The sequence below is a fragment of the Mastomys coucha genome, unplaced genomic scaffold (assembly GCF_008632895.1).
Source record: "Mastomys coucha isolate ucsf_1 unplaced genomic scaffold, UCSF_Mcou_1 pScaffold5, whole genome shotgun sequence".
Classification (NCBI taxonomy): domain Eukaryota; kingdom Metazoa; phylum Chordata; class Mammalia; order Rodentia; family Muridae; genus Mastomys; species Mastomys coucha.
In genome coordinates, this window is record NW_022196911.1 from 58,144,015 (window position 1) to 58,169,190 (window position 25,176).

General features: G+C 44.7%; 1 protein-coding gene, 1 long non-coding RNA gene and 1 pseudogene across 13 annotated transcripts in view; 1 reads left to right on the forward strand and 2 right to left on the reverse strand.

Annotated features, from left to right (window-relative positions):
- Positions 1-6,594: 6,594 nt before the first annotated feature.
- LOC116078293 lies at positions 6,595-19,771 on the reverse strand. Of its 3 annotated transcripts, XR_004113493.1 has the most exons (5): positions 19,516-19,771; positions 17,507-17,869; positions 11,695-11,774; positions 10,119-10,240; positions 6,595-6,788 (listed from the first exon to the last, which is right to left on the reverse strand). It is a non-coding gene; the product is annotated as an uncharacterized LOC116078293 (long non-coding RNA). The 3 variants fall into 3 exon arrangements; XR_004113494.1 differs by lacking the exon at positions 10,119-10,240; XR_004113492.1 differs by lacking the exon at positions 6,595-6,788 and having other exon boundaries at positions 9,954-10,240.
- On the reverse strand, positions 18,072-19,011 carry LOC116078292 (annotated as a pseudogene).
- Positions 19,772-19,832: 61 nt separating the features above from the next.
- Positions 19,833-25,176, forward strand: part of Cdrt4 (CMT1A duplicated region transcript 4) — a 40,208-nt gene continuing 34,864 nt past the window's right edge. For 7 of the 10 annotated variants that reach the window (XR_004113483.1, XR_004113484.1, XR_004113485.1 and 4 more), the window contains exon 1: positions 19,834-20,053. Coding sequence is in view for 1 of the 10 variants with exons in the window: in XM_031353381.1 (XP_031209241.1) it covers positions 19,966-20,053 (88 nt within the window). In the remaining 9 variants the exon portion in view is untranslated. Of the gene's footprint in view, positions 20,054-25,176 lie in introns of all 10 variants that reach the window. The other 3 variants (XM_031353381.1, XR_004113490.1, XR_004113491.1) reach the window with 3 other exon arrangements.

The window sequence follows — 25,176 nt, forward strand, 5'->3', positions numbered from 1 at the left end:
CACACACGCGCACACGCACACACGCACACACACACACGCGCACACACACACACACACACACATGCACACACGCACGCACACACACACAGTTTATTAGAGTGGCTTACAGGCTGCTTGGAGGATCCATGGTAAGCTGCTGATCTTCTCTTTACATTGGACTCCTGAAGAAGCTGTTTCTAAAATCAGCAAAGGAAAGCTGAAGCAACAAAATAGATGAAGTTGCTAACGAGAGTGAGGGAAGGCAGGCAAAAATTAGTTTCTTTCTTCCAAGTCCTTTTGTCTGGTCAGAAGGTGTCAAACACATTTAGGATGGGGCTTCCTGCTTCAACTAATCTGATCAAGAAAATCCACCACAGGTATGGCCAACAGCTTTCTTTTTAGTGGGTTCCAGATGTGGTCAAGTTGTCAACCGAGATTAGCCATCACAACCCCCAGTGTAAACTATTCGCCATGGGTGATTATGATGCATCAACACTGATCGGTCATTTGTAACAATTGCACCCCACTTGTGGAAGATGCTATTGAGAGTCAGTGGGAGATGAAATATGCAGGAGCTCTGTACCTCTCAACTTTTCTGTAAAGTTAAAACTGCATAAAATAAAGCCTGTCAATTTAAAAAAGTTTTCTCCAACACATCAGCACACCTTTGCTCTTCTCCTAGGATGCCCTTACTCAGTCAGTGGCTTCACTAAGTATCCAATTTTGCAAGTGCAATCCAGACATTGACTTTGTTGCCTTCTCAGGATCAACTCTGAAGCTAACTAACCAGCAAGAGATGTTGCTTTACTCTCTTAAGAGACACTAATCTATTCCTATCTCCATGTCCTCCACCATTCAAGGTGTTCATCCATTGTCATGGACTGCTACCGTGGCCTCTTTAACCCTTATCCTCCATGCTGTATCTGCTGTGTCTCTAAAACACAGCTACAGTGCATCACTCATTGCTTAAAACCTCCAGTACCTCTCCCACTTTCTGGCCCTGGCATTCCCCTACACTGGAGCACAGTACCTTTCCTGTTGCTCCAGGAATGAAGGCAGAGCCATTCACGTGGCTCTCCTTCATGATCGGTCTCACCATTCTTTCCAGGTTCATTCCCACCACACCATCCTGTGTGTTTCATCCTGGGGTCTTGCTGTCTTTACTATGGACTACCATGATGCACTCCATTCCTTCTCTTGAGAAGGTCCTCATTTTCTTTTGAACTGGTCTTCTACTCAGCCCCCTAAACTTGGAAGGAGTGGTCATTGCTTTAGAGGAGTCTTCTTGGACTTCTCTGACAGGGTCAAGTCTCCACCTTAGGGTTTCATGGAATCTGTAATTGTGTGAGGTGTACTGAGGCCAGTGTTCAGGTTGTAGAAACAGTAACTGAGTAGTTTAGTTACTTTTGCCTAGTGGTGACCGAATACCGATGGAAACAACTTCAGGAAATATTTATGTTGGCTCATAGTGTCAGGGGCTCAGGCTGTACTCTCTTGGCCGCATGGTCTTGTCTAGAAATTATAGCTCGGAAAAGGATACTCAGATTAGTGAAGATAGCAATTAACACCGAGGACTCTGAAGGTGGGAATGTGCCTTAAAGCCAGTGTCCCTCACCTCACATTGGCATGGGACTCTTTCTCCACGGCTCAGGGCCTCACAGGGAGCTCGTGTTCCAGAATTCCCCCCCCCCCCCCCGAGAGCTTACCAGCTCAGCTGTAAGTACTCACTGCATCTGTGATCTCATCCAGGGAGGGGGCATTTTGGACCTGAACACATTTGGCTGTGGCACGATCCAGATTGCAAAATCGGGTGACTTCATGTTCCTTTCTTTCCTCCTCAGAGTGGACACAGTTCTCATCATGCCGGGGAAGCTGGGCAAGCAGCTCGTTAGGGGAATGGAAAAACAGTATCGGAGAGACATCCAGCTTTAACTCCAGGAAAGGACCACGGGCATTAGGTTTTTACATTTCCATTTTGACAGTCAGTCTCTCGTGTGCTTGTTGAGGAATGATGACACATCTGAAGGTAGCAGGCTCTCCACCGAGAGTGAAGTCAAAGTCACCTCTCTGAGGCTCAGAATCCAGCTGCTTTCTTGTGCACTGATGTCCCAATCTATGGTGTATTGGGGATCTATAACTCACCCCTGCCATCTGCACTTTTCTCATTTCTGTTTATTTATTCATTTCATAAAATTTTAGGACACATAAGATGGTGGGCCCTGAACTGGCCACTGTAACTTCCTGGCTTATTTTCCTTCCTATAGAGTGAGAGTCCCAGGGATGCAGTGGTCTGTGCATTTTCCTCACTGATGCATCTAGATCATTGATTTGCACTAAATAAGTTAGTGGCCTCATGAATGCTGTAGGTGAGGATGTTTGAGTATCTCCCTGATGGTATGCCTATACTCGGCATCTACTTTCCCCTGCTTGGTAATGGAACCCTGGTTCTCTATGGGAGAAACTTTCTTTCTCCCCCCTGACACGCGTGTGTGTGTGTGTGTGTGTGTGTGTGTGTGTGTGTATGTGTGTGTGTGTATTTACATATGTGTGTGTATTAAAGTTTCTCTAGACTCTCCTGATTTTCCAGAAAAACAGTCTGTGGTCATACTATTCTAACAATGGCTCTCCACCCATGGAAAGGCTAGGACTCAGTAGTCATTTGGTCCATGAGGCTAGATATCTCAGTTGGTCTTGACTATATGTCGGAATCCCAAGGCTCTAAGGTCAGTGATGCACTGACCAGTGAGAGAGAAGGCAAGCAGACAAAGAGCAAGAACTTTTCCCTTCCATGTCCTTTCTATGGGCTGTCACCAGAAGGTATTAGGTCAGATTTAAGCTGGGTCTTCCCACCTCAAATGATCCAGTCGACAAAAATCCCTCACAACTTTATTTAGTAGCTTGGGTTTTAGTTGATATAGTCAAATTGACAACCAAGTATAGAATAGCCATCAATAAATAGTACAGTAGTAGAAGCAGCAGCAGCGGTAGTGGCAGTGGCAGTGGTAGCAGTAGGGGTAGTGGCAGTAGCAGTAGTAGTACGTGTGTGTGTGTTTGTGTGTGTGTATGTGTGTGTGTGTGTCTATGTGTGTGTATGTGTGTGTGTTATGATGTGATGAACATGCACCCCAGGACCTCAGTTTCATTCAGTGAGTGCTCTAGCCATATTGGAAAATCTTTCTATTGATTTCAGTCTGTGGCATGACAGAGCTAACCCTACTTCAAATCCATTGACTTGATCTCCAGTCTAGGGCAGAGCAAACTTGGATCAAAGAGATATAGTGAGGATAAAGGCCGAGGGCAGGGTGATACATCTACAAGCTGAGAGACACCAGAGGTCCCCCAGAAAACAACCAGAAACAAAGTGAGGGGCAGGGGAGAGAGCCCCTTCTCACAGCTCTCACACCAACACCTTCTCCCTGAGAGGCCTTGAAACCAGAGGATTGTTAGGTTGTTGCTGCTGTGGGACACCATATCACGGCTGCTTGCCTGTCAGTGGAGCACAGAATAAGAAAAGCAAAGTAAGGAAGATAAAGATGGACTGGGCTCTGAAGACGCTGCCTTTCCTGGGTCAGTTTCCTGGGGCTTTTGTACCACGTGCTACAAGCTGAATATCTGCGACAGAGTCTCACAGTGTAGCCCTAGCTGTCCTGGAAGTTGCTAAGTAGAGCAGGCTGGCCTAAAACTCAGAAGTCCTCTTGCCTCTGTCCTCCGAGTTCTGGGACTAAAGGCGTGCAACACTATATCCTGCCAATCAGGGCATCTTAAACAAGAAGGCCTTGCTCCCACTGCAAGCAGTTCTCTGTGGAAATCTGCAAGTTTGGTGGCTTCTGGGGGCTCTGAGGGAGGCTCTGTTCCCTGTCCTCTTGCTTCAGGTTTCTGTAGATTTATCACTCTATGCTCTCCCTTTGTGCCAGGTGCATCTCTTTTCTAGTTCCCCTTGCCCTCATTACACTGATTGAGACTGTCCGAAGGATCTCATTTTAGGTCCATTTTCTATTAAAGACAGTTTGCAAATAAGGCCACACACACAGGCACTCCACCCTGTGACACTCTCTGTAGCCGAGAGCATTCTGCACTAACCGATTCAGTTCTCTAAAGCAAAGCCTGGGTGTTTGCAGAAAGCCAAAGAAAGGGTGGGAAGTTCCACTACATTGTACACGATCTTTCCATAAGACAGGAAGCTGGAGACCAGAGACAGAACAGAGTGGCTGTGGAGGGAGGATAGCATGGTGTTTGTCTCCATGAACACACACCAAGCTCCAACTGCCCTTGCATGGAGAGTTCACCTCCTTGCTTGGCGTTTTCTCTAGCACCTACTGGGTGCTTTTTTTCCCAGTTGGTTTCTTTGTGAGGCAATCAAAGACCAGCTGGTGTGGCTTTTAATCACGCCTTATTCTAGGGCGGTGAGTCTCAACCTGTGGGTTACAATCCCTGTGTGGGTCCCATATCAGATATCCTGCATGTCAGATATTAATGTTATGACTCTTAACAGTAGTAAAATTACAGTTATGAAGTAGCAGTGAAATAGTTTTGTGGTTGGGAGATCACCACAAGACGAGGAACTGTATTAAAGGTCACAGTGCTGGGAAGATTGCGACCCACTGTTGTAGGTGCTCAGGGGCAGCACAGGCTTGCATATTAAGGGACTCGTTTTCCCTCTAGTTCACTAGAGAGATGCCAGTCTTATTTTGCAGAGCTCCAGTCCCATGGAGTTTAAGGGAGAAAGAGGTGTGGAGAAAGTGTTGATTGCCCTGTTGCCTTCTGGGTTCCAGGTCCCGGCTCCCAGCCTGGCCTCAGAAATTTCTCTATCAAGAAAACTCCAGTTTGTGTACTTGCACATTAAGATGAATCCCAGACTCAGCTCTGGACCCGGCGAGGGTATGGGTGGCACTCTTGCCACACTAAGGCCTCAGCTGAGCTGGTGGGGTGGAGTGAGTATTTGTTAAGAGTATGTATGGTTTTAATTTGCCACATCCTCCTAGGTTCATGGTTTGAATAGCTGGTTCCTTGCATATCATGTTAATTTAAGGGCTGGGGGAGGGCTTTAGCAGTTGAGATCTGGACAGTAGAAGGTGCTCACATGGTTTGGGTCTTTGAAGATTTTACTTGCTCTCTCCGTTTTGGTTTTCTTTCTCTGGTCCATGTCTGTTACCATGGGAACAAACTGATACCACCCCCCCATGCTCCTGCTGCCCTGGCCCGAGTTGCCCACTGTCAGATCTTCACTGACACAATGGATTGAAACTCCCCTGAAATGGGAGCCAAGATAACCTCTACCTCTGCTAAGAAGCTCCTCTCAGGGGCTTTGTCAGAGCCAAGAGCTTGTGAGCCGGGGGCGGTGTCTGCTCTGGTGTCTCTGTCCCCCAGGTGATCTCCGCTGGATTTCATTTCAACAGACACTTTTCTGAAAGGCCGCAAACCTCAGGAACTGTGGTTTTCAGTTTTCTGCTTTGGTTGCCATGGTTCGCACGCTCCGGATAGATCCGGTTAGAATCGGCACGAACCAAGAGAACCCTCCTTCCCCCGCCCCCCATTCCTTCAGCCACAGCAGGGTTCACTCATTAAATGTAGCACATACACAGAAATGTAATGGATGTTTTCATCTTGGGCGGTTGTGAGGCTTTCTAGAAAGTGTTTTAGGCGTCAGGCTGGGTGGGGGCTGATTCCTCAGAAGGGAGTTGGGCTTTCAAGAGAATAGAAATGACCTCGGTCCTGCCCCAGAGATGAGGGCCCTCAACTGCTTCCCACCCAGGGTGGAGCGAGGTCATCCCAGGGGAGTGGAGGCTCCTGGCTGGGCTTCTAGAGCTTTGTCGAGGTTGTGGGAAGGTGAAGGGTGGCTTTAGAACTGACTGGGATTTGGAGCTCGGTTCTGCAGCCCTTTTACAGAGTCACCAACGATCAAGACAGTCTATGGAAGGCATTTAGCACAGGGCACACAACACATCTTAAAATAAACGTTAGCTTTTCTTATAATTTTTATCTGGAAATAAAATAGCTTATGACCCGAGGGCAAAGAGAGAGTCATATTGGAATCATGATATTTAATATTTTAAATAATTAGAAATCTCAAAAGAGCATTAAAAGAATGAGTTATATTTGCAATTTTTTAAAAAAAAAAGACTTAAAAAAAAAAAGGTCACAGATGCCCAACCCATCACACAATAAAATCAGCTTGCCTATTGCTCGGTGCCCCATCAACTCCTGCCTCCTATAGCAGTGGCTGCGCTCTGTGTTGATTCTTTTTGGCACACAAATGGCAGTGTTCTCTATGCACCAAGACAGGCTCTACACACACAGTAGAAGCCAATAGCAGAACTTGCGCATCTGCCTGGCCTGATGGGCATCCTCAAACAATCCTTTCAGTCGGGACTCAGAAGCGTGTTTGCTTGAGAGCAGGTTGTTATTCATTATCCCTGCTCCCTTTAGGAAGGAGGAAGTCAAACGCCCCAGGAGGAAAGAGATTTTCCAAAGGCACAGAGGTTTTAAGAGTGGAAGTGGAACCTTGCAGCCTGCTGCTAAGTGTGTAGAAGAAGCGAATAGAATGCCCAGGCCTACGAGATAGCAGGGAGAGATATTCCAGTTGAAATCACTGCTATGTGGTCAGAGCTTTGTTCGATGGGTTAAGTATAGACATCTCATATTCTTTAATGGAGCCAGCAAAAAGAAACACCAAATCTCCTATGGGAAGCCCACTAGCTTTTGCCATGGTGCCATCCTGAAGTGGTTGATCAGCAGTTATTTCTCAAGTATTTTCTGTGTAAGACTTTGATGTTCACAAAGGCAAGAGAATAGCAGGTCACATCAGGTTCCTGGAATTATAGAAAACAGAAAAGAGAGAATTCTAAACAGGTTGTGTTTTTTTTTTAATTATTTTAAATTTTATTTGTATGTGTTTGAGTGTAAAATGTGCATGTGTGCTGTGCGTGCATATGTGCATATATGTGGATGTGCGAGTGTGTGTGTGTGCATGCGTGTGTGTGTATGTGTGTGTGTGTGTGTGTGTGTGTGTGTGCGTGTAGAGTCCAGAAAAGAAAGGTGGATCTCCTGGAGCTGGAATTACAAGAAGTTGTGAGCTGCCTGTGTGGATACTGGAAACCAAATGTGGGTCCCCCGGGAGATTAAACTCTTAACTGTTGAGCCCTCTCCAACCCTTGGGGTGGTATTCTCAATGCTCATTGAAAAAGTAACACCTACAAAGATATACAAAATGCTTTGTCATATAATGGCATTATTTTACAAGAACTGTAGGATATCAAAAGAGGTTATCATTTAATAACACATGGTAGGAGGGAGGCCAGGCCCAGCACCAGGCTCAGCCTTAGATAAAGCAGTAACTGAGAGGACACTGAGTCACTGGCACACACAGGTGACCCACTTCAAGATTATGGGATAAGAAGAAGAGTGTGTTAGGGAGGTGCTCCTGAAGAGGAGGACCACAGAAGGCTGCATAGAGCCTCGGGAGGGTTCAGTCTCTCCATTCTGAGAATTAGCTCTCTCCCCACTTCCTGCCTCTGCTCATGTTCATGCCATTGGGCCCTTTCTATGTCCTAGGCTCCAGTCTAGTCTTGGTGGACAGAAAAAAAAATGTTCTTTGTTGACTTGCTTCCAGATTTCTTTTTTACACTATGGAAGTGATTTGGTTTCTTTGTGGTTTCCTTTGAGCCACTTTACATGAAAAGCATCCTGTGGGACTATGTAGGAAATAAACTAATTACCACTTTAAAAATCCAGCACCACTCCTGCGGCCGGGTTGCTGGGTGGAGCATGTGACAGTAACATCGAGAGCAGCTGGTGAAGCTGATGACATGGGGGTCTGCCTTCAGGGGAGGTGTGGGTGCTTTTCTTGAGAGAGTAGGTGGTGAGGTGCTCTGTGAGGTGAAGTGGGTCCCAGAGCAAAACTGTGGGTTTGAAAGCATTCCAGCAGCCCTGTGGGGGAATCTTCCCTAGTGCTGAGAGGTCAGATGCTGTGGTCATCCCAGATTTAGTTTCTGTGTCACAGCTGCTGGCATCACCCATACCAAGAGGGATGCAAAGGAAGTGTGAGGTTTTGGGGCAAGAAGAGTCCAGACTTGGAGAGCTAGTTCAGAATGGCTTGGAAGACAGAGTGCAGACAGGCTGGAGATTTTTACGGTGGTTACAGATTACTGTTACGTCTAGGGTATGGCTATGGGTAGGCGCTCGTGTGATGCCCAGAAGAAAGAGCATCTAGGTGTTTAATCACCTTGTTGCACAGAGGCAGGAGGATATGAAGTTCAAGGCCAGCCCAGCTACACAGGAAACTGGAGACGACCTTGGGTGCATAGCAAAGTCTGGTTTAATAGATCAACCAACCAGTCAACTGACCAACCAGCCAGCCACTGAACCAACTAGCCAACCAACCAGTCAACTAACCCAAAATACATGTTATTTTTCTAGCAGTTTCTGTCAGTCAGGTGCCCCCGACTATGGGATATAGTTCAAGAAATGAATCACTAGGTGATTTCGACATTGTATGAATATCACAGAGTGTATTTAATAAAACTAAGGTCAGTCATGATGTAATTAGGTGATAGTCTGTAGAAGCACTGCTCTGTGTGCTATTATTGATTAAAAGTCATGTAGATCATGGCTGCATACATTATTATGATTACCTTGCAATGTAATGTCAGTAAAACTTATGCTTCTCCATCTAACTGAAATCTTGTACCTTTTGATATCCCTCTGGCCCCACCCCAGTCACTGGTAAATCACCTTTCTGCACTCCCAATGAAATTGATATTTATTTTTCAATCTAAGATCATACAGAATATGTCCTGTACTTGACTTACTTAACACAATGCCTTTCAACTTCATCATTTTGACAAAATTTCATTCTTTTTAAGGGTTATATAGTAAAGTGTGTAAATATGTATGCATGCATGGTGTGTGTAGAAAGGAAACATGTGTGACCACATTTTTTCCATTGATGGAATTCCAAGGTTGATTCTACGGAGTAACTCTTGTGTGCATAGTGCCTTAGTGAACATAGGAGTGCAGCTACCACTTCAACATGACAATTCCAGTTCCTTGATCGGCTTCAAATCCAGGAGTGGGATTTCTGGGTCATACGGTGGTTTGGTTTTGAGTTTTTTGAGGATCTTCCTTGTCTCCCCCAAATGGCTGTTCTAATGCACATTTTCCTCAGCAGCTTACAAGGCTTCCTTCACCATCTTTTGTCAGCTCTCATTTGTCTGTTCGATACTAGCCATTCCAGCAGTGGGATGTGCTCTCTCTCTGGGATTTTAATTTTACTTCTTTCATGTCTCTGCTGGCCATTTCTATTCTTTTTTTTTTTTTTTTAATAACCTCTTTGGACCCTTTGGTCCATTTAAAGATATTCTCACTGCAAAAGTAATAAATAGGTGAGTTGATGGACAGTTTAGTTCTTTGGACTTTTGTACAAGCAACACAATTATCAATGAAAACAAAAAAGTAATTAAATAAAAATGAACAAACACACAAAGCTTCCTACACTGTGCTCCAGAGCTAAGGAGCCATTCCTGCTGCAACCTGTGGAAATCTGTGTTTATAATTCATCCCAAGTTATTTTGATGAACATGTCATTGAACTGGGAACACGGGGTTATAACAACGAAAGGCAGAACTGAGAGACACCAGACGAGAGTCTAAGATATGAGGAGCTAGAGGCTGTTTCCTTTGAGGATGCACACTTTTTGGATTGGATGATTTGTGATTGCATAGACACTTTATGGGCTTGGGGAGGAGAAAACTGACTTGGTCTTTCTTGAAATCTGTGCGCAAGTGATTGTAAGTCTGTCCGGGTGTTTTCCTGTGCATTCCCCACTGTCTGCAGACACACCAGGGAAAACATTCTCTCACTTCCTGGACTCCTCCAGCCTCCTTGCTCTGTGTCTTTCTTTAGAGCTGTCCTGGGAGTGGAAGCTTATAGCAACTTGCCAATGGAAAATGGAATTAATTAGTGAAGAGACCGTCTTGCAAAATAAATGACGTAATGTGTTCCAAAGATAAAAGAACTGCCTATGAGATTGTCTGTGATTCTGGGTAAGGACACCACTGTGTTCTTTCTGGAGTTGAGAGCTAAGGGTTGAGAGGGGATTGGCTTTATCGGGACAGCTTGAACCTGGGGTGTTTGGTGCATACCCAAGCGAAGTCACAGAGCTGATGAGAAAGTGTGAACCAGCATGTCTGGGTGGTGCTCTGCTGTTGTCGTATAACTTAGTCACCTTTATGATTTGTCAATTGTCTTCTGTGATCCCAGGTGGCTAGTTATACAAGGTATGAGAAGAGAAAAAAAGCAAACATCAGTCTATAAATCTATCAACTATCTCTCTATGTAGACAGATGTATACCTAACTAGTTTTTAAAAAGGGTTATGTGTATACATGTGTATACATGCGTGTGTGCATGTGTGCAAGTATCTGAAGAGGCCAGAAGAAGACATTGGATCCCTTGGATTTGGGGTCACAGGCAATTGTAAGTTTCCCAGTGTGGGTGTTAGTCTTCTGGAAGATCAGCAAGTGTTAACTGCTAAGCCATCTCTCCAGTCCCAATAGCTAGCAAACAATTCTTTAACTTAGTATGAAATATGTTTTTGTTTGTTGTTTTTTTGAGACAGGCTTTATGTACCCCTGGCTACCCTGGAACTGTCTTTGTAGTCCTGGAACTAGGGTGGCCTCAAACTCACAGAAATCTACCTACCTCTGCTGGGATTAAAGGCATGTGTAGTCACTGCCCAGTGCAAGATAACCTGTTTTAGTATGACTTTTCATGCATGTCTACCACTGTTCCTTGCTCTTATCCCTCCCCTCAACTACACTTACAATTTCTCCTTCCTGTCTCTTTCTGGTCCTCTTCCTCACCCCTGAGTTCTCCTCCTTCTGCTTTCATGTTACATACATTAATATGTATATACATTATATATGTTTCATATATATATCACATGAGAGAAAACATGCAATATTTTGCTTCTCTCATTATCTTCATTTCTGCTCCCTTCTCTTTAAGACTCTTGTTTTCCCCACCTGGTCTCCTTCTACCTTCATCTCTCTCACACACCTGAGATATTAGAGAGAGAGAGAGAGGGGGAGAGAGAGAGAGAGAGAGAGAGAGAGAGAGAGAGAGAGAGAGAGAGAGAGAGAACAAACATGCCATATTTTATATTTGTATTTCTGAGTCTGGCTTACAGTGAGCTCCTGATCACTCATTTTCCTACAGGTGACATAACTTTCACAGTCACCTGCTGATATCCCAGTTAGCTATTATTGACTACTTATCAGTGATGTCTTTCATTTATTCTCTTCCGTCTTAACTTTGGCATGTATTAGAACATGGTCCAGTAGGTTTCTTGACAAACCTCATTGAGATAAAATCTTCATCCCTTATAACTTTCCAGTTGAACACTTACATTTTCCTTTTTATGTTGCTACAGATTGTATAACCATCATCACAAACAATTTTAAGATATTTGGGCCACCCCAACATGAACCCCATATCCTTTAGCCATCATTTTCCAGCCTTACTGCTTCCCCTGAGCCCTAGACACATCTACACTGAACATTTCATATAAATAGGATCCTAGGCTTTTGGGGGGCACTGGCTTTCACCTAGCCTAATGTTTGTAAGATTTATCCACATGGTAGAGGATAGGACAACCAATCCTGCCTTCCCAGAATAATGCGCTGGCAAAGTGGGTAAATTCTGACACCAGACTACTTACGTTCAAATCCAGCTCTGCGTACCTGCCCCGTTGTCTGAGCTGGAGCAAATTAATTTGCCATCTTGGATTCAGTTTTCTCACTAGAAAATAGAGATATGAAATCTATAGCTTATTTCCAGGGTGCCCATGAGAGGCAAATAAAAGCATGGATGTAAAACTCTTGGTTTGCTGCCCAACCTTTGTTAGAGCATCCTCAACAAGGCCGGCCATGACTGACTTATTTAAAGAGCTGTGAGCCCAAAAGGCATGTGGGTGACTGTAGTAACATTGTAAACTCATTGGAGGACTATGGTGAGAGGCCATGGAGACCAGCAGGAACCTCATTTCTGCACGACAGGGAGTGTTTTATTTATTTATTTATTTTGATTGCAACTAGAGCCTATGTCCTGTATTGATTTTTGCGATACCATTGTCCTCTTCCCAAGACTTTTGAAATTCACTTTAGGCAGATTGAAGCCTCTACCATTTCCTAGTGACTCAAACCGGCTTTCTTGGGATATTTATACCATTGCTTTAGGCTCTGTGCTACATGTGGGAAATGACTTTTGACCTAGAATATATAGGTTGATGCAGAATGTATCATTCAGAGAAGAAAAGGGACAGGAGAAGGGTTTCATATTTGCTGAACTTACTTCAGAGTGTGCACAGTTACCAGCTGTTTGGTGTCATTTTTCAGGGACTTCCTTCTTGAGGTTAGATTTTCATAATGGGCATGCTGTACTGACTTATGGAACCGTTCCTGTGATGTGTAAAGCAAGTGTCCACCTCTGGTGGTCTTCCATTTCCTCCCCATTAGTTACGGTTGGAATCTGTTTGCATTCTAAGAGCCTTCTTGCACATTTTTTTTTTTCGAGACAGGGTTTCTCTGTATAGCCCTGGCTGTCCTGAAACTCACTCTGTAGGCCAGGCTGGCCTCAAACTGAGAAATCCACCTGCCTCTGCCTCCCAAGTGCTGGGATTAAAGGCGTGCGTCACCATGCCCGGCCTCCTCTTACACATTTTAAATGCACATTTCAAAGCATATTTCAACACTTAAATGAATACATGTTATACTTCCTTTCACAAGGCAAATATTTTGGACTTTTTTCCCCCAGTGATAAGAATGAGACACTAAATCTCTTGGGCTAGGCAAGGGTTTTTACCATGCAAACATATTCCCAGTCCTGAAAAATGTTCTTACTAAAAAATTCTAAAAGAAAGCACACATATAAGTAAAAAACAAAGCTCAAATTCATGTGATTTATTTGTATTTTCATTTTAATTCCGGAGTTTTCTCAAAGAAATGCAAATATGGAGAGGCCAATGCAACAAATCCTTAGACAACCTAGTCTCCAGAGTTATCATACTTTGTCAACTTCCTTCCTTTGTAATCTGATTTTAATGCAGTCTTTGGGGCTGAAGCATGTTAAAGCCCATGACATTTTTCTCTCCCACAGACAGCTTTATTTCCAGAATCTTGGCATTATCTTGCCATCTACACTGTAGCTTCAGTCTATGTGGTTATCTTAGTCTGAGGTATTCATTCTCTTGATGTTGACAGTCTGGTAGAATGGTATCTCTTACGGATGCCTCTAACTCCAGCATAGGTTCCCATAACTGGTTTCTGTGCATTTTGATAGTTAAGTGATTCTGTTCCTGTCTTTAGTATGGAAAATGTTTACACACTGACTATAGACTGGAAGGCTCTGGAGATGAGAAGGAAAGCACTGTGTGGCTTCAGGCTCACTTGTGAATGGCAGAAAATCTGGCTTTCATGGAAATATCCATCTGCCAATGGTCCAGCATGAGACTGGCCCTTGATATATGGCACAAATGATATAAGCTTTGGCCATTGGGCCTGCATTTCATCAGTGAGAAAGGAAAAGACAACACAAGGCACCCTTGTCCTCTGCCTTTAGGAACTTTCCTGATAGTCGATTCTCACTTACATTTACATGCTAGATCTTAGTTGTAGGTTTAGGAAGGCAGTTCTGATGCTCTGATCAGGACTCTGTGTGTGAACTCTGAAGGTCCTATTCCTCAATTGGTTCCTGATCAATCATAAAGATGCTAGCAATCAATGAGCTGGGAGGAATAGGTGGGACTTTCAGCTTTCCTGAAAGGCAGGCTAGCAGATGTAGAGAGGAGAAAAAGAATTCTCAATGCTTCAGAGGGAGAAGGTGCCACTGGCCATGTGAGATCTAGGGTGGAGTGGTCATTGACCACTTCCCTGACTGGGCCTGGGGTAGCAGGTGGGATATTAAAAATATAATTAATGTCTGGAGAGATGGCTCAGAGGTTAAAAGCACCGACTGCTCTTCCAGAGGTCCTGAGTTCAGTTCCCAGCAACCACATGGTGGCTCACAACCATCTGTAATGGAATCTGATGCCCTCTTCTGATGTGTGTGAAGACAGCTATAGTGTACTCATATACATAAAATAAAATGAATCTTAAAAAAAAGAAACATAATTAAATGGAAAGTAGATTTAGGGGGCTGAACAAGGAGAAGGTAACTGGGCAACTAAGTAAGGGGCGGAATTAGAGGTGTTGAGCTGGGAGTGAAAAGAAGGGTATGATAATCGAGGAAGGCTCAGAAGAACTCAGCTATTGAGCTAAAGCATATCAAAATAAGTTAATTCATGTGTGTGTTTCATCCATGAATCTGAAGGAACCTGGGCAAGGCTGGTAGCACGGTCTTCCCAGAGCTTAAAGCAGGGTTGCAAACATTACATGATACATGTAGGGATAATGCACTGTGTGAAGACATGTCTCTGTCTTTCTTTGCCTGCCTAAGGCACCCTCTGATTGGATAAAATAAAAAGATGACGGCTTTTTATGCAGGAAGTAGAAGGTGGGAATTCAGGGAAGAGATAGAAATTCTGGGAAAGAGTCAGGGGCTGGCGATTTACCACCGGGACTCCAAGGAAGTTGGATGTATGAACCTGAGGAGAGGTAACCAGCCTTGTGGCCGAGCTTAGGTAGTAAAAATGGGTTAAAATAAATTACAAGCTGGTTAGGAACAAGCCTAGCTTAAGGAATAAGCATTAATTTCTTAATAAATCAGCCTCTGTGTCTTTATTTGGAGCTGTGGGGTGGGTCTTAGAAAAGCATCAACAGTTACTCTTAGTTTTAAGCCAGCTGGTGAGGTCCATCTGGGTGTTGTCTTTATTCCAGGTAGCTCTTGAACTCAGGTATAACCAGCCTTCTGCTCCTGGGTATTAGGTGTCAAAACCTAACAGTATTCCCAAGAAAAGGCTGTGAAACAGTTGTGGGATTTATGTAAGCAACAATGGGGAAAATCTTTAGGAAAAAAATTGTATTTTTTCACATCTTCCAAATTTTGTAGAGAGTCTTGGGACAGTTGTGGACTTTCATGAGGTGCTTGGAATTGAACCCTGGTTCTCTGCAAGAACAGCAATCACCCCTAACCACCAAGCCATCTCTCCAGTCCTCATGTAAAGCTTTGGAAATATGGCTAGGTTCATTCTATTGTTTATATCATAGGAGGGTTTGTGTTTAGTTTAAAGGTGCTAAATAAAGCTTTTCGTGAACAATTTTAAAGCGTTTTTGAGTAGATAATGAATATACTCAATTGCTACTTAAGTAGGAATTGTTTGTTGAGTAGATAATGAATAAGTGACCCATGGACAAATATCCACAAGTAACAGTGCTTTAAGAAGACAGTGTGAGAGCGGTTAGTCTCCTACGGTGCCCAACTTGCAAATTTAACTGTATCACTGAGTGTAGGAAAAAGCAGTGCCAGGCTGGCTGAACACTGTAGATCCTAAGTGTCTGGGAACAAGAAGGGTTTTGGATTTGGGATTTCTGACTTGGGAGTATTTGTGTGCTTAATGAGATCTTGGGAATGAATCTAAACACATTATATAAGCACAGCCTAAAGACAAATTTGTACATCTGCATTTTGACTGCATTTTAACTTTTCATATGAAGTCATGTGTCAAATTCTCTACTTGTAACATGTCTTCTCTCAAAAAGTTTTAAGTTTGGGAGCATTTCAAACTTTGGGGTAGGGATGGTCCACCTGTCTTAGTCACTGTTCTATTGCTGTGAAGAGACACCATTATCAAGGTAATTCTTATAAAAGAAAGGATTTAACTGGAAGCTTGCTAATAGTTTTGAAGGTTTAGTTCATTATCATCATGGCAGAGAGGAATGCACTAGAGCACTCAGAGAGAGAGAGAGAGAGAGAGAGAGAGAGAGAGAGAGAGAGAGAGAGAGAGAGAGAGAGATTCTAGACTTGGTTACATACTTCCTTCAACAAAGTCACACCCACCCCAACAAGGCTATGCCTCCTAATAGAGGCACTCTGAGTATCCTCACTATGAGTCTATGAAGGACATTTTCATTTTAACCACCACAAATGAATATAAACCCACCCAAGCTTCTAGATGCCAGCTTATAGGGACAGAGGGACTTGTGAAAAGGTCCATGATTCTAGCATGTTAGCAATGAGTTTCTTCTATAGATACAAGGAGGCAAAGGGAGGGAGGGGAGACACCTGTACAACCTGATTTGATTGTGCATCTACCTTTGAAATACGTAGCCAGAGGCATAGGGCCTCGGAGGGAACCACACCAAGACTGAATGATGTATGTTGATGTGTCACACTCTAGAAGGGAGCATTAACTTTGAGTTAAACTTCTGACCTAATCATTTTTCCTATGATAGCTTTCTGCTTTCACATATAACTTGAGTGTGGAGGCCAAAGAGGTATATCTGATGCCATTTGGCCAATGATTTGTGAGGCAAAGAAGCAGGTGGAAGAGCCATCCATGGAGAGGAGGTAGGTAGCAAGGGTCAGCATATTCTTTGTGCATTTGGGGGTTGTTACACTCAGCTGCTACTTAGAGATGTCTGGGGAACATGTGTACAACTTTCCCTGACCTATCCATCCCCCATGCCTCCTTCAGCCCTAGGCCTTTCCACCCTTTGTGGCTTTGTACAACATCCTGTCCTTATTTGGAACATCTCTTTACAGAAGGTGTCCCCTTTTCATGGTCTAACAAACTATGTTCTCTAGGATTCACACACTTCAACTGGATTCCCAAAGCCAGGTGTTAGTGGTGTTTGGAGGTGGAATCTTTGTGGGGTGATTGGGGTATAAGGATCTGCCTTTGTGAGTGGATTAGTGCCCATGTGGATTAACGGATTAAAGGGCCATCAAATAGGCGTGCACCGTGAACTGGCCTCATCACTGCCTTTGGAGGTCATGAGAGGCCAGTTCACTGTACATACCTACTCAGCTTGACCCTTTCTCAGATTCAACAGAAGCATGTGGTGAGGCCACATACACAGCATCTGACTTGCGGGGAATTTGCTGCCCACAGAGGAAGGAAAAATGCATCTCCCTGGAGCCAGCAGTCAAAGGCCGGGCAAGCCCTGTGGGAGGCAAACAACTCAGGCTATAGATTTTCTTCTCTTGGTTTGGAGTCTTGCCAGGAGTGACATAGACATGGACCAGGGACCAGATGAGTGTCATGGCCTCCTAAAGTACTTTGTACATGGGCAGGCATCTCTCTAGCCTATCCAGTGGTCTGTATGTCCTAGGCCCTGTGCCATCTCACATGATCGGTATCTATATAGATCTAGACCAGATACAAGCAACTGAGTGTCCTTTACTCCACAGGAGGCTTATGGATAGGGAGTTTGGAAGTTTGGGGCAATCCTGTGACAGTGACCTCCCCATTTCTTGTATTTCCAACCAGATCTGTGCTAGACACAGGGATGCCCACCAACTTCTCAGCCTGGCTGGCTCGACACAAATTCTGCCCCGACCAACATCTGAGCCTCCCTGCACCCCTTCACACCCACCTTTTCACAGGATCCTTCCCTTGTTAGAACATACTTCCCCAATGGGAAAAGGGAGGAGCTTGTTAGAAATGCTGAGTGAAGAGTGAGGCTGGAAAGAAGGAGTTCAGTGAATGGCATAGCTGATTCAGTCAGAAGCTGCTGAGAGAGAAGGCACCACCACCGAGTGGGGACTGGAATCTAAAGCGGGACACGAATCCGGGCAGACAAACCAAACAACAAGAGCTCTGCACAGGCTCTGAGTTGAAGAAACCAGCAATAGAAAGTGCTGATGGTTCTGAGGACTTGCTTCGAAGACAGATCAAGTGCTTGTTTGAGTCTCAGAAGTGCAGCTTCAGATCCCTTCTGGATAAGTTGAGGGTAAGCCTGAGAGCAGACGAAAAGGGTGATAAATGGTCCCATGGAGAAACATTTGGCATAATTAGGACTAGGGTTAGAGGAGTAAATGCAGAGCTGTCCTTTGGTAACTGCTTTGGGAAAGCAGCAGGTGGGGTAGGTAGGGAGGTTCTTCATCAGCCTTTGAAAAAACAAATGAAAGATAGATTTTTTTCTTTTTTTTTTATTGCAACATGTTTTATTAGATCTCTGCCAGAATATCACACCTAGAAATTTGTAATCTTACACCTCACACTGCTTGATAGTGCCACTATGGTCTACCAATATCCTTAACTACCTTTCACTTGTTTTATCAAAGGCTGATGAAGAACCTCCCCACCTACCCTACCTGCTGCTTTCCCAAAGCAGTTACCAAAGGAGATCTGTGAACTTATGAATACAAAGAATTCGAACAGAAAACCCAATCGACTGTCAAAGGAAACTTCAAGTAACTAGGAACTACCACAGAAGTCCAATCATTCAGTCAGGAAACCAACAAGTACTCCCCGATACTGGATGAATCTGCAGGTCTTGCTCGGTCAGAGGATGACTCCGGATCTGCAGTAGCATCATCTTGCCTTAAATGTTCTCACCTCAGTGACTCGGGTTTGGCCTGAGGATGTGAACCATCTCTCTAGCTGAATGAGGGTGTTGGTGTGGACCTCCAGGGTGCGAAGGTACTCGTCATCAGGGCCAAATATGTAGCCTTCCTGGTCTTCTTCCATATCAAATACCAGTGGGTTGCAGAAGTAGTCCGGGACATCCCACCATCCCTTCCCTTGTCGTGGGTCATTCATTCCTGTCTCCTGTAGGCTCCTACTTGTTTTAGAACAGAGCTATTCCAGGCAGCTGGTTGCAAAGTGCAAAGGCAGTTCTAGCCTTAGGAGCTATTTGTGTATACTCACTCCCAAGGGGCCAGCTTTGACCCACCTTATGGCACAAATGTCTCTACCTTCTCCCTTCAACACTCCCGCAATTACTATTAGATGATATGTTTAGTCTTCACTTGAATGTCCAAACACCTAAAATTTTCTTCTTTATAATATCAAAATTTGTGGAGATCTACAGACCATGGAGAAGGCATTGTTTCCTAAGTGCCTTCCAACGTCTTTGAGGATAAAAATGCTCTCTCCAATTTCTCCCAAAGTACCTTGTTAATGTAACTGTACTGGCTGGTTTTGTGTGTCCACTTGACACAGGCTGGAGTTATCACAGAGAAGGGAGCTTCAGTCGGGGAAGTGTTGGATCCATGAGATCCAGCTGTGGGACATTTTCTCAATTCGTGATCAAAGGGGTAGGGCCCCTTGTGGGTGGTGCCATCCCTGGGCTGGAAGTCTTAGGTTCTATAAGAGAGCAGGCTGAGCAAGCCAGGAGAAGCAAGCCAGTAAGGAACATCTCTCCATGGCCTCTACCTCAGCTCCTGCTTCCTGACCTGCTTGAGTTCCAGTCTTGACTTTCTCTGGTGATCAACAGCAATGTGGAAGTGTAAGCTGAATAAACCCTTTCCTCCCCAACTTGCTTCTTGGTCATGATGTTTGTGCAGGAATAGAAACCCTGACTAAGACAGCAACCAACTTTGTTTCCACTCCAGGTCTATGAGTCAGACTATGGTGTAGGGTGTGATTGGGGAGAGGTACCTAGTCATATGCACCATTATTGGCTTTCTAGTTGATCTTGGCACAAAGGATTTGAACTCCTGGACTCGTCTTCAGTACTGGTCAGATCTGGTTCAGAGTAACTGCTTGTTGGAAGTGAGATTCAAGCCGGTATCTTCTTCATGCTCTGGGTCTGAGCACCCTGAATGAGGTCATTTATACAGAGTGCCTGGTCTTGGGCTCTCTGTCTAGGTCAGGGATGGGTTGCCCTAACATTCGCCTTTAATGACTATGTCTTTAGCCAGTGAGATCCCTGAGAAGATTCAGGGCAGGGAAACCTGACAACTGCTGATGTCACAATGCCTTTACTCACCACAGATGCCTGGCTACTAAACCACCTCAGGGCAGCAGCAAGACCATGGCCGACTGCAACAGACAGAGAACAACAGGGGATCTGGGACCCAGAGTTCAGGGGGCTGCAGGATACCAAAAATGATCTCTGGGTCAGGAAGCAACATCTTTAGGCCAGGAAGTAGCCAAGACGTCCAGCAAAAGACATGGAACCCCAGGAATTACTCAGGTATCATTGGTGGGGCCCCTCTTCCCAAGTCAGACACTTGTGTTGACAAAGAGGGAAGGCTAGGCAGGAAGTCAAAGACACATACCCAAACTCTAGGGGTCATGCCCTTTTCAGGACGGTGCTTTCACTTGGTTAAAGGAGTTCAAGATCTCAGCACTCCTTACTGTTTCCAGTTCACAGTCTATATCACCTGTCACCTGAGACCATCCAACACACACTTGATGGTTAAGGTCTGTCCCTGGGCATCGGTGTCTTGCCTGCATGGATGTCAGATCCCCTGGAACTGGAGTTATAGACAGTTGTGAACTGCCTCAGGGATGCTGAGAATCGAACCCCGGGTCCTCTGGAAGAACGGCCAGTGCCCTTAATCACTGAGCCTTCTCTCCAGCCTGAGGCTTCCAGTTTATAACAATGGCCAAATGAGAGTCTGGTGTGGTGATGCACACCTTTGACCCCACACTTGGAGTCAGACACAGCTGATCTCTCCAGTTTGAAGTCAGTTTGATCTGTATAGGGAGTTCTAGGACAGTCAGGTCTACACAGACCTGACTGTTTGTTTTGAGTCCTTGTCTCAAAAACAAAATGTCCAAGTGATTGTCCTGTATGGTCATGATTAATAATGGCATGTAAACATAAGTACATACCAAACCACACAAAAACATCTATGTATGTGTGCATCCCATGGAAGTTGGAGGTGAGGGCTTTTGTCATTTAAAAAATATATTTTCTACTCATTTTAAAGTTTTTGATTAATATACAAAGAAATGGGTTTATAATAGTACTTTCATCCACATCCACATCTGTATTTATATCTATGTATTTATATTTACATTGATATCTCATTATACTTTATTGTTCTTTGGAAAGGCATATACTATGATGTCCCACAGATGCATGACTAAGTCTTGACAAAATGGAGAACCTCTAAAATGTCCATCCAGGCCTAGTTCATGTCTTTATTACTAAGTATATAGAGGGTTAGACATGGTGCTATACATCTGTATGCCTGATACTCTGGAGGCAGAGACAGGAGGATTGCCATGAATTTGAGGCCTGCCTTGGCAACACAGTGAGGTCAAGGGCAACCAGAGCTATGTAGTGAGAGTTTGAGGCTAAGTCTGAGCTACATAGAAGGGAACACTTTTTAATCCTCTATCCCCGTCCCCAAAGATAATGAATCTATAGCAAAAACAAAACCAAAAACCAAAAACCAAAAACCAAACCAAACAAAACAAAAAACAAGAGCCAGCTACACATCCAAGAAAGTTTCTTCAGAGGAATGATTCGTATTCAGGTTGATTATTTAGGAATGATTTCGAGAAATGATTAAAAAACCATGCTAAATACTGTTTTTTAATAGTGAGAAACCTTATGATTGACAAGGCACTTTACTTTGTAGATTGGGATAGGGAAAGACGAGGAAGAAAAGACTTCCATCCCTACACATCAGGAGACCTGCACTTGGGTTAGATTAAGACAGGGTCTTGTACTCTACTTCAGGGCAGTGTTTATAGGAGTGCAGGACCTCAGGGTCCCACAGAGGTACATCTCCAGGTCAACAGCTTCTGTTTGTGCATACTCGAGCTGAGGGTCCCAAGAGGCACATCCCCAGGCCTACAGCTTCTGTTTGTGCATACTCGAGCTGAGGGTCCCACAGAGGCACATCTCCAGGTCAACAGCTTCTGTTTGTGCGAACTTGAGCTGGGAGTTAGTGTGAGAAGACTAGGAAGTGTTGCTGGCCAAGAGCCCAGGAAGTCAGAGCTCAAATTCAGGTGCTTCAGCTTATCTAGGAGATGCCACTAACTAGCTTGGGGTAGATAGGCCCCACGGTCTCTCTTTTTTGCTTGGAGATAGATATAAAGGTGGGACATCATCCAAGTGCATATATCTTTGGAGAATTCTAGGACCTGCGCTGGGCAGGAAGAGGCCTTTCTTCTGAAATACAGAATAATCTGCAGGTCCCGTGAGACATTCCCCTCCCCAAGTGCAGATCTGAGATCTTCATTTCCTTCTGTGCTGTCAGCATCTGGGTTTGTGGTCTTAGTGGAGGGCCCTGAATTTCCTACCTCATCTTCTCGAAAATGGATTAGTGCATGTGTGTGTGTGTGTGTGTGTGTGTGTGTGTCTGAATATGTGAGTTCTTTGTCTGTCTCTGTGTATATGTGTTTGGTCTATGTTGGGGTCTGTCTGTATGTATTTCTGTTTCTGTATCTGTGTGTATGTTGCATGTTTCTAGGTGTGTGCCCATGTTTGTGTGTATCAGGCTGTTGGTGTGTATGATGGGTTGCCTGTGTGTGCTCATCTGTGCTTTTAAGTTAGTTCTGGAGACTACACACTACGCAAGTGCTCTTCCATTGAGCTGAAATGTTGGCTTTCTCTTACCTTCTGTTTGCCACAGTCTTACTAAGTTGGGCAGGAATCCTTAAACTCATACTGCAGTTCCCATAGCTTTGGATTTGCAATACTCCTGCCTCAGCCTCCAGACCTGTGCCTGGGATGAAAGGTTGGCTCCCTTCTGCATTTTCCAAGGCCCCCCATGGCCATGCTCTCTGGTGAAGTAGTATCATGCTGTCAACAGGGCCCTGAGGATGGGCGGCTGGCACGGAACCTTGTTTGATGACTTCGGCAAAGTTAGCAGGTGGTATAGCCATCCACGAGTGGGTTTTGGACAGAGAATAGGGGGAAAAATGGAAAGAAAGCTTGGAGTCAAGAGAATGTTTTAGAGGAGGAGATGTCTGAGTGGAAAGGAGAGTTAAATGGAGAGGCATGGAAATATTATTGAGAAAACCAGAGGGGAGGGGGTTGGGAGAAGATGAGGATCCTGGGCCAAGAGTACAGGGAAAGAACCTAGAAAATGGATACTGGTAGCTCCTCCTCTGCCTAGGACCCATTCCTCAGCCGTAATTGGCTAATACCTGCAGCTATAGGGCTGCCACTCAGGATAACTCCAATAATCCCAATGGCACAAGAAGGGACAGACACTGCTTAGAAAAGCAGCCAGTACTTTCAGAGACTGATAACACAGAGCACACACGTATGAATGTTCACTTCCTTCTGGGTAACAAGGGCCAAGCTTAGGCCAGGAGGCAGCCTCTGCTTTTGAAAAGCTTAAGATCTACTTGGGACACAGAGGAATTACCCTCTTAAAAACCTGTAGGCTTGACTGGCCTGAGACTCTCAGTCCTCAACCCTCCAAATTCCACCTCCACTTTATCCCTATCCCCACACTCTCTGGTCATGCCACTAGAAAAAAAAATGAGGACAGTGAGGACAGTGCCTTGGCTCAAGGTCACACAGCTAGTAAACGCTAGACTCAGGACTTGAACCCAGAACCATCTGACACCAGGGTTCCAGCAAGGAGCATCTATGCCATGCCCGGACATCCTGTGTTTTGCTTGACCTCCAACTCTGGCATGCTTAAGCTTTGAATCTGGCTTGGCCTGCTCCTCTTCTGACTGTTTTACTTGTACACTAGCCGATCAAGCCAGCCAGCTTTGCAACTCAGCTTCAACTTTCTGGCTACCACCTGTAGCTTGACAGACACACCAGTCTTTCTGATGCTTCGCAGTTGTAGCTGTCCTCAGGCCACTTGTATATCCCCCATGGCAGAACAGTTTAGGAAAGGAGGCAAGACATGCCATGCAAGTGATGAGGAGGCATTTTTTTTTTTTTTTTGCTATTTATTTATTTATTTATTTTTTTTAGATATTTTCTTTATTTACATGTAAATTTCTCCTTTCCCAGTTTCCCCTCCAAAAAACAAACAAACAAACAAACACAACAAGAACAAACCCCTGTTGCCTCCCCCCTCCCCATGCCTGCCACCCCACCCTCTCCCACTTATTGGCCCTGGCATTCCCCTACACTGGGGCACAGAACCTTCACAGGGCCGAGGTCCTCTGAGGAGGAGGCATTTCAAGGTGGAATGGACCACATGGTCTCTGATGTTCTTCAGTTGTTTCCTCCACAGTGACCTCCCCTGCTACCATCCACTACAACCCATCAGAAACCATGTGGTCCATTCCACCTTGAGGACCTTGAGGGTGAGGCCATTGTGGATTGTACTGGAAAGTCACTGAGCAGGGAGAAAAGTAGGGCTAAGTTCCAGCCAGTGCCTGGCTGAAGCCAGACAGCAAGAATGCAGGCCAGCCAGGCCCATGCTTGCAAAATATTTGCCTACTTAGAATCAGTCTTCATTGTTGATTTATAAAATAAATGTTTGATTTACCTTTGTAATTGTAAAATTTGCGGGAACATGGAAAAGAACGACTTTGTTGGAGGTTTAGAAATGTACTTTGGGCCTGGGGGCCCTTCCACGACAGTGGCCCATGCATCTTTGGGTTGGCGCAGGTGCCTGTGGCCCATCTGAAAACTTTGTAGTCACACCTGCCAAGGACCGTCCCTCAACCTGACTCTTCTTTGTCAGTGGCCATGCCTGATCTCCCTACTCCATTCCAGGACCTCTGCCTGATGCTAATGAGGTTAGCCAACAACACTAACTCCCACCTCCAACCCTGTAACCCCACCCTTAAGCTCTGCCATGGTACACAGGTTCTATTTAACAATGGCTATTCTATACAATCTTCCATTTCTTTCCTGTTATCAATTTTTGTTCTATTCTGTTCTACTCCCAGTCTTTTTCCCTTCTCTGCCACCCCTGTATGTTTAAAAGGAAAACATTTTAAATTAAATATATAGCCCAGCAAGATGACTCATTTGTTGCTAAGCATGATGATTTGAGCTTGATCTCTGGGACCCACGAGGCAGAAGGGGAGAATTCACTCCCTGCCAGGAGCCTCCCAGCCTGGAGAGGGTAATGGTGGGGGCTGGAGGGGCACAGCATAGGACTCTGGTGTGGCTTTAAGGTCCAATGGTCTCCTGACTTTCTAGCTCTCCAACTATTCAGAAATGCTGATAACTTCTAAAGGGTTCTAAACACTTTCTTGTTCTTTCTGAGGGTAAAGGGCTTCTAGGTGACAGACGCCTGTACCCTAACAGTGGGGTCAGAGGGGGGCATTAAGTAATGTGGCTTTGTTCTATCTCAGTAGGAACTGCACTGCTCTAACTTTCAGCCTGCTAGTCAGAAGTCTGCAGAAAGAAAAAAAGGACACTCTGAAAAGTGA